Below are 9,857 nucleotides of genomic sequence, written 5' to 3' on the forward strand. Positions count from 1 at the left end.
GTGCTGGCGGGACGGCACGCGCCTCGAGGAGAGCGCGCGAGGTACCACGTGACCTCCCGACCTTCACGAGCGACCCATGGACAATGCTATGACCGGGGCGGAGGTGTCGGTGGGCGTGGCCTTCCGACCACACCCGCTGCCGCGTCCAATCGGGTAAAGCAAGTAGAAGTTACTATGATGGGTGGGTTAACCCGCCGCTCAAGATGGCCGCCAGCAGGCCGTGACGTACCAAACTGCGCAGTCTAGTGTTCGGAGTACGTCAGGGTCACGTGGTACAGCGCGCGCGGACTTTGGAGTTGCGTTCTAAGTACCTCAGAACTGTCACAGAGCCCTGCAGCGTCACGTGGTGCGAGCGCGCGGTGACTTCGGACCGGCGTTCTGAGCACCAACTGTCACAGAGCGCTGCTCGCCGGGTCACGTGGTGCGGCGCGCGGGCTCCATCCATCCGTCATGTCCGCCCTGCAGGTGTACTTCTGCGGCAGCATCCGCGGCGGGCGCGAGGACCGGGCGCTCTACGCCCGCATCGTGGACAAGCTGCGGCAGTACGGGCGCGTGCTGACCGAGCACGTGGCCTCCGAGGGCCTGAGCGAGCGAGGTAAGGAAGGCAGCCCCGACGGGACAAAACAAAGCCGCCGGCGTCAACAGCGAGGACGGACTGGGTGAGCCGAGCGCCACCTGCGGCCCCGGCCATATCTCTCTCCCACGCGCTGCGGCAGGCCGTCGCGTGCGCCGCTCGTGAGGAGGCGCGAGCTGACTGAAGTGTCACGCATCAAGCGGGCGTGCTGAGGACGTGTCAGGCACGTCAGGGCTCCTCAAAATAATGTAGAAAAGTTCTTTAAAATGCGTGTTTTCGACTTAGTACATCAGATTATATCACAGCGTCGAAATACATGTATAACACCCTATTGTTAACCCCTTCGATGCTCATGACGGAACGGTTCCGTCATGAGCTACGGTTGAGCTGTGCTCATGACGGAACCGTTCCGTCATGACCACGCCCGTTTTTATTAGGGCCCAGCACCGGAGGGGGAATCGCGGTCACGCTGAAAAGGTTAAAACCTACACTTTATTTCATTTTATAAATTTTTTATTTTATTTCATTCATTTTTATAAAGCGCAGACTTTCCCCCGAAGGTGTCAGAGTGCTGTACAATAGAACAGTTACGTTACATGAGAGAACTGTTACAAAAATGGAAACAAACAAAAATAGCAGGTCATAGCATCAAAATGAAATAATATAATAATAAACCGAGGTGCACGTCAGGTGTGCACCGTGCGTGGTGTGGCCTCGATTCTTATTATATGTGGAGCAACATTAATACGTTAAAAAATGATGAAGTTAAATAGAAAAAGTAGGTCCCCCTGATTAGTCCTGGCTGCCCCCTTTGGGTGAACCAAGACTGCTTAGACGGGGAGAGTGATGCATTGTGAAAAGAGAAACATTCCATGGTCTCCCTGGCTTTTGCCACAGGACCTTGCTTCACCACATAGGCAGACTGTTGTCTGAGTGAAGCTCTTGGTTCCTGAGCCTTCGCTGCTGCCGTGGTCTCCCCTCTACCTCTAGAGTGGCCCTATTGTCAACCGGCAACCTTCCAGTAGTGTGAGAGCTGACACCTCTCAGGTTCCTGTGACTTGATGGTCAAGAGGAATCTAGTCCAGTGCTTTTGGAAACCGTGCAGCCAGAAACCACCGCAATGGATCGCACACCGCTAGCCCCTCCTCCGGATCGCCCCTAGGCACTCTGGTACATGAAGTGCGTGAAGTTCGAAGAATAATGACTGTAAAGTTCATGAGTGGTTCACCTGAGTAGGTGCAAGTATGTACTTGTTGTTCCCAAGAATCTCTAGACCCGAGACATGGCCCGGGTTTCGGGATATCTTCCCTCATCAGTAGGGAACGTATCTGGGGTCGAGAAGAAGGCCGAAGCAGCCAGAGTTTACTTAAAGCTAAGAAGTTCTGTTCAGGATCAGAAAGTCTCTGAACTCTTGTTTTTTCCCCACCCTGTGAGAGAATGGAGGATAGTCTCATGCGTTTTGTTCATGGCAGACGGTGTGCTTTCTGGGGGTTGGCAATAGAGGATTTGGGGGCTCCCGTACTCTTCACACCCAGTTTTGCACAGGCTGCGAGGTTCCTCGTTGGCCTTTTCTGACCAGGCCCTGAATTTTCTGTTTTCCTGCAGGTGAGGATGCTGTTCAAGATGGAGATAAGGTCATCCACGATCGAGATCTGAAGTGGCTGGAGCAAGCCGACGGTGAGGCTTCTTTAATGTCTGGGTCTTATGGGATGTTTGGAAGTGGTTGCATTTTTTTTGGGCATTGCAGCCTCTTGAAGGGTGTACCTCAGTCGCAATAATTGGATGGATATAGTGCAATGCACTTTGTTCACCTGTGGAAGTAGATTTTATGTTGTTACAGGCTACTGTGAGGTTGGAACATTAAGTTTCTGCGAGTGAGTCAGTTTACAGCCCAGGCACCAGCACTATCCACTGTTGAAACTTCCAGCTGGAGCTTTACTTACAGGCTAACAAACTTTACTCGGTGTCTCCAGCTGTTCCCTCAAGGTCTGTACTTTTTCTGTGAAAAACTGTACGCGCCTGCGGGGCCCACACCTCAGTGTAAACCATGTTGGGTATTTGGTAGCAAAGTTTAATGGGACAAGACAGCTGGTGAAGTGACCTGGAAGCCTTTTTCAGCTCAGGCTGAATGAGTTATTACTAGTGCAACTGTTTCTCACGGTACTTGTAAAGATGTTCACCGAGTTCTTAACTTGGCTTAAGCCTGGCCGGCAAGGCATTTATTTCTGCAATTGAAAGCCCCTGAACCATTAACTCTTAAACTCCCAGAACATTGATTTGTTTGGGAAATTTGCCATATTTAAACATACTTACCCATCTTGCTTCTTAAAATATTACTTTAAAAGCGATGCATAAAAAGTTAAAAATTAGCTTTAAGTATTCTTTTCAAATCTCTAATATTTTTGCTTTGTATTGTTTTTGAATACCCCGGGCACACTTCTGAGCACTAACAAAAGTATAACAGGGTGGCAAACCATTTGGATATCTTAATAGAAAGCAGAACTTGTCCCAGTCACACTTCTTAGTGTTAGTGGAAGATCTAACAAACCCAGCGCACTATGGTGCCTAAGAAGAGTCCTTGCCGCCTTGTTCTCCACTTTCAAGAAGTCACACACAGGTCCGCCCTCAGGGCCTCATTTACGGTGATTTGGTATAATGCGCAGCATTGGCCTACGGCAAAGTGGAAGGGCAGGAATGCACCGTATTTGTGCAATACCGTTTATTCCTGTCCTTTCCCCCTGTGCTGGTGCCGTTTCGGCAGCCTAGCGTCAACGCAGGCACTCTTGCACCATGGTGCAAAGATGTCTATGTTGCTGCAAGATTATTTTTGTGCAGGGAGGGGTACCTTCCTGTTAAAAAACAATCCATAGTGGCGTTTTCCAGTTTCCCAGTGTGCTGCAGAATGCATCACACAGCGAAAGAGGAAAAAACGAGGACAAATGAAGTTATTTCTCCTTGTTACGCCGCACCTGGGGGCAGTGAGGGGGAGATGGTTTTGGCGCTTCCTCAGGTTTACATGCTCTTAAATCTGAGGAAGTGTCGCTCCCTGTTGCAGAGTAAGGCGATGTAGCGATTTGAGCTGCATCGCCTTACTCCGTATCTATGAGGCCATGCCAAGGTACACATGGTGGCTTTGTGGCGCCTAATAAATATGATTTTGTGATTTGTGCCGCCGGAGCTTCACAAAAAGTGACGATCCCGTAGCGCAAGGGCCTTATAAATATGTCCCTATGTGAAGGAAAGTGTCCTTTTATCCAAACAGCAACAACTCTGAATAATTGGCAGGGGTAACTACGGCTCTTGCGGCCAGCTGGCCACTAGCGAATACCCATCCCAGTTACAGAAATAACCGATATTACACGAACACAGATCACAACAAAAATAAATCGCACTATCGCTGCCTAAATTGCCTCTACAGGACACCCGAACACCACTTGCTATCAAAACTCAAGAGAGGCATGCATATGCGACATTAGACAGAATGTCTGTTATACACCCAAGCAGCACAGAAATGCTTGCACTGCTACGCCGCAGTATGATGCATGCACATATTAACATCCCACAAACTGCCTGCTGTCCATCTCGTCAAGATCCAACAGATCTGGATTTCTTGGTAAAGGATAGATGTTCCTATAGACGAACCTAGGCAGACATCTCCACCTGATGAGCATTGAGCATGTCTGCAGAACCGAAGATGCTTAAGCAGTTAAGGCCCCAGGCCTCTGCCCACAGACACCTGAGCCTCCTGGAAGATTCCCGGGTAGTGTTGGCCAAGCAAGAGACCTGTCACCCGTGGCGTCCGCCTCAGGTGGTATTAGGGAGTGACATCCACGAGAAAGACTAACAGCGTGCACTGAGCGAACTCCAAATATTGGAATCCTCTGGGAATGAAGATCAGGGTAGGAAATAGCCGGTTGGTGCCGCGCACGTCTGGTACATGTGTTCTAAAGTGCAGCGGTTGTAGACAGAAACGTAGGTTGAAGGGTGCGAAATTGAGTTGTGATGAAGAAACACCATGTACATGAAGAGGTAGAAGATGTTAAGTTTATTCTAACCCCTCAGCCACCGCCGAGCAACCGACTTAACCAGTAATATCGTCTCAAAGAGCCTGCCATGGAGCATTGGGGACCTAAAGGTTCTGATGACAGGAGCCAATCCCCACTCCCTTGGGTTCTGGTCCTGGGCCAATCCAGTGCCCACAGACCAGCCAGTGCTGTGCCACCTGCGGCAGGATGCCACACATCTCCCTCCATAGCATGGTTAACAACATAAAAGGTGAGCTAAAAGTTAAACCTTGCATAACAAGTATACTAGGAGAGAACCGTCCAGCGGGATGGCGGCAGATAGGGTCGGGACCATGGCAGGAGGAGGAAGGGGGAACAAGCGGAAGACAGGAGAGATGGAAGAACACATCATTGAAATTGTCATGATAACAGATCATCAGTGGATGAATCTAATTGGGCAGAAGAGGGGAGCATTTCATAGCAATTACCGTGGAAACAGAACACCAATATTTTCAGCTAATTACAAAGTCTTTGAGATGAGCTGGGATGCGGGTCCTCCACCCACTAATCCTGACCAATGGTTCAAACTTGTCCATGTCAGTTACAGTTGCCTCAATCCCCTGTTCAGGTCCTCCATAACACCACCCTTCCCAGATTCCATATTCTTCCATCCTGCATTTTTAGAGCATTGTGAAAGAGTTTGATAATCTTGAGGGGTTCATTGAATTTTAACCTTGCTAGTGACCAGTAGGAGCCCTCACCATGACCCACCCACTCTCCCAGCTTAAGCCTGATTAACCTTGTCCTGTGTGCCTGGTCATATAGTTCCTTCCTTGCCATTTGCAATTCTACCTCCCTTCTTCTCCAAGTCTGGCTGGTGTCCACTTTAACCCATCCCATCTACCACTTCATGCATCCTGGCAGTAGCCTTGAGTTGGGTTTGCAACCTTTCAACAGTTCAAAGGGTGTTCTGTCATTGGACTGGTGCGGAGTGAGGAGATAGGCTTCCAACGTTTTCATTGTTTCCTCCCTCCAACATAAACAATTGCTATTGGCTAATTGAATTATTTCATTGAGAGTTTTGTTGAATCGTTCCACTACTCCGTTTGTTTCTGGATGGTAAAGAGCACAGAGTTTGTGTCTTATCTCATTGTCATCCAGAAACTTCATTTGTCTGGAGCGCAATTGTGTCCCGTTATGTTAGTATTGTGCTTGGCAAGCCTTCTGTTATGAACACTTCCACCAGAAATGTGATCCCTGCACTGGAATTGGTATCGGTCACAATTTAAATCTCTGGCCATCTTGAGAAAGGATCAAAGACACAAGTATGTATGTGGAATTACCTTCACCTGACGAAGGACCGATTAAGTCCACCGCCACCTCCATCCACGGCCTCTTGGGGAGCCCGTGGCACACCATGGGTGGGGTGGGTTGTTCATTTTGAGGACCTTGTCAGTGGTTGAGCAAGGTAAACAGTCTCTCACCACCCTTTCCACTGCTACATCAATTGCCGGCCACCAGAAATCCTGGTGCAGCCTCTGCTTAGTTTTAGTGATGCCCAAATGGCCCTCGTGTGCTACTTCTATTAACCTCCGGGGTGCTAGGAACATCACTTTTGTGCCTAAATAGACAACCATCCCTCTCTGGCAGCTCTTCCCTGACAATACAGTATGGTCTTAACTTTTACTCAGTTTTATTTTCAGTGTCCCACCCTTTAATCAACAACTCTGCCATATTCTTACGGATGGGATCAGTACGAAGTTCCTGTTTCCACATGCCCTCTATGGTCCCTCTCGTAATGAGGCGTACACTTTTTAGGGGGGGTGGGGGAGGTCCTCATCCTGGTCTTCGTCCATCACTTCACGCTGAACACTGTCTGCCTTTCTTACTAAACGAGACAGACATTCGTCGTCTGGACTATAGCAATGCTCTGCTAATATCTGCCAAGGACTCCGATCTACAAAGTTTACAGGTGGTACAGAACACTGCCGCTCGCCTGGTAACTAGTGCCCCATATCGTGCCTCTTCCCTTCCTCTTCTACACAGCCTACATTGGCTTCCTATTCGTAAGAGAATCCATTTCAAAGTGTGTTGCTTTGTATTTAAAGGCCTTAACTCTATGGGCCCTACTTACCTGACAGAAAAACAACTCAAATATATGCCAACACGCTCACTATGATCTGAAGGGAAAAGTTTGCTTATTATTCCTGGCATTAAGCAAACTAGATTAGGAGGTAAATCCTTCTCTTACTTAGCCCCCAAATTATGGAAGCAACTACCTCTGGATCTTCGCCAGGAAGCCAACTACTTGACATTTAGAAAAAAACTTAAGACTCGGCTTTTTTTAACTCTTTCTTTTTAATCTCTCTTACCCCCACAGTGCTGTGCTTACTGCTGTCTTTAGCGCGGAAATACCCCATCTGGGGTGAGTCAGGCGCTTTATAAATGCAAATAAATCTGCTCCTGGAACATACTTCGCCTCAAAGCTAAACTCTTGTAAGCTTACTACCAACCTCTTGATCCGACTGGAGCTCTCTACTATACCTTTGTTTGTGAAAACCTCTTTGAAGAGGTTTATGATCAGTTTGTACTCTGAACACTGTTCCCCATACAAAGTCCTTACATTTGCTGAGTGCCCTGTGTACAACCAGGGGTTTTCTTTCAATTATGGAGTAATTAAACTCTGCTTGCTGTAGTGCCCTGGAAGCAAGCGGAATCATGTGTTTTTCCGGTGTAATATCTTCCTGTAATAGTGCTGCTCCTATACCCATGGAACTGGCATCAGTTGCTATGATGATGGTTTCCCCTGGTATAAAGGACTGGAGCCTAGGCGTGTCAGACAAAACTTTCTTGATATCTAAAAATTCACTCACACTCTCCTCATCCCATGAACATGTTGTATTCTTTTTGAGCAGTTTGCACATCTGGAATGTGCAGCCAGCAATGTTGTTTATGAACATGATATAGAATTCGACCATCCTCAAGAATGACTTGAGCTCACCTTTATTCTTGGGGGCCTGTCATCAAATTTAGAAATGTACCTCTCTTTCACAGTCTCTTATTTTTTACAGTGGTCATCGCCGAGGTGACACAACCATCTCTTGGTGTTGGATACGAGCTTGGCCGGTGTGTGGCCATGAAGAAGAAGATCCTATGCCTTTTCCGTCCCTCTTCTGGTCGATGTAAGTTTCCCTACAGTCGCCTTGCGCTATTCTTTGTAGCAACCTATAGATGTTGAGCTGTGGGAAATGTAGACTTTGCGGAAGAGAGTGCAGAGAGTGTGAACAGGTCAGAGAAAGGAGATAGGAGGAGGAGAGCATATTACAAAAAAGGCAAATGTGAGGGAGAGAAGGAAGGTGCAGAGAGTGGGGTCAGATATATGGGGATGAGTGGCCTAGAGAGGGGAGTGACATGGAGGTGTAGACAGGAGAGCAACACAGAAGGGTCAGAGAAAGTTAGAGCAAAGTCCATGAGATCTTTACAGATGGAGTATTTATCATATATTGAAGGCATCCAAATCACTTTTTTGTAAAAGGGTGGTTCCTCATGAAATTGTGAACATAGGTACTAGTTAGAGGAAAACTCCACGACTGCACTAGCGACTGCAGAACTGACAATACATGCGTTGATGCGTTTATCACAGTGACTTGCAGCGCAGTAGGGTCTTAAATTGACATAATAATGCTGATATCCTCGATTGTTCCAGACCACCTCCCCTGCACGTTATTGGCAAGCATGAGCAGTGTTCCGTTGCATTGTTCTTGCCTGTTGATTGACTTCGTTCGGTGGTCCCAAAGGCATTAATGCTACAGTGTTTCCAGCAGTGTCATAAGACAGCATCCGGAACCTACAGTTAGGGTGGAGCTCCAGACTCATCTAGCCACTTTAACCCTTTCACACTGCACGGTCCACGCTAAAGTGCCTACGCAGTGGGTGAACACGACACAGTCCTCTGCACTGGGTTCACAGTGCGAGGTTAATGCAGCCATAAGCTCAGATCCATGATCCGTGAGTCTACAAACAATATTGAAAAGCTGCACAGCTTATAGGTAAAGAGCAGTGTATAGTTCGTTAGCCATCTGGGTTCTGACATTAAATACAGACTGGCTAGGGAGCCTGGGTCTTGCGTGTGTGGCAGCGCTTGTTCCTGACTAGTACCTGGTAGATGAGCTTGGGAGCCTTGTTCCATAGTCCGAGGTAGACACTTTGGCAGAATTAATCTAAAGCTTGTTCAGATTGCCCATGTCTGCTTTAGACCATTCTCTGTAACTACCCTTTGTGAAAATAGGTTTTTATGTGACATAGACTCATTCCTACCGTATAAAAAACATTTGTGGTTCTTTGATGGTTGTCTCTAGGGTTGTATAGTCTGGGGTTGTACTGTGTTATGTGGTTGCGCTGGAGTGGAAGAGTTGCTCTTCTTTGGCTGTTTGCTCTTTTGTGGAAACTTAGCTCATCAATGGGTTTCCCTCTTATTTAGGGGGTCTTGTGCTAGTGTTTCAATTCTGTAGATGGTGTGGTGGTGTGGCTGTTGCTGTGTGGGTTTCTGTTCTGTGAGGTTGCCTTTTTCTTGGTTTTTGCTTTCAGGAGAGATTGATCTGAAAATCATATGGTCTATGTGATAAGGTCGTATAGTGGAATTATTTTTCTCATATTATCCCAAATTCTGCCACTGCCAGCTGTGTCCACACACCTGAAGATATTGTTGAGGATCAGCAGATCTTCCTTTTTTTCACACACCTCACACTCTTCATCCAATACAGGTTTGTCAGCCATGATCCGTGGGGCAGAAGACAACAAACGCTTCTTTGTGAAAGATTACCAGGAGCAGGATATTGAGAAAATTCTGGAGGAATATTTCAGAGCCACCTTTCCTGATGCCCTCACAATGCAGCTATGAGACGAAGTTGACTGAGAGACAACGTTCTTGTTGTGCTTTACCTTGGTACAGAAGGCATCCACGTTGGACTGCTTACATTCATGAAATTATTTGTATATAACGTTTAGCATTTATTAAATTGTTATTTTGGTTAGTTCTGACAAATGTGTTTTTGTAATAAAAATGTTCAATTTCCTCATTTCGATATTTCTTTTTGTAACTTGAGTAAATGTTAAGATGTTAGATAAATGTGTAGCTAGTGTAAATAATCACCTTAAAATGCTGCTATGTTTCACTGTGATGTTCCATGAACTGAGGCGGAAGTGTGGTTTGCAAGCATGCATCACTTTTGGCTATCATTGATGCAAACCGTAGATGTTAATGGTGGCCTGTTGAGTTG

The 9,857-nt window shown here is 47.1% G+C and overlaps 1 protein-coding gene across 1 annotated transcript; it reads left to right on the forward strand.

Moving 5' to 3' along the window:
• The first annotated feature begins 311 nt into the window (after window positions 1-311).
• On the forward strand, window positions 312-9,656 carry DNPH1 (2'-deoxynucleoside 5'-phosphate N-hydrolase 1). Its single transcript, XM_078647281.1, has 4 exons — window positions 312-595; window positions 2,180-2,251; window positions 7,650-7,760; window positions 9,342-9,656. Exons 1-4 carry the CDS (start codon window positions 451-453, stop codon window positions 9,476-9,478), a joined length of 465 nt encoding a protein of 154 aa, XP_078503407.1. The 5' UTR covers window positions 312-450; the 3' UTR covers window positions 9,479-9,656.
• Window positions 9,657-9,857: the final 201 nt, after the last annotated feature.

Source organism: Lissotriton helveticus, chromosome 6 (assembly GCF_964261635.1).
Source record: "Lissotriton helveticus chromosome 6, aLisHel1.1, whole genome shotgun sequence".
Classification (NCBI taxonomy): Eukaryota; Metazoa; Chordata; class Amphibia; order Caudata; family Salamandridae; genus Lissotriton; species Lissotriton helveticus.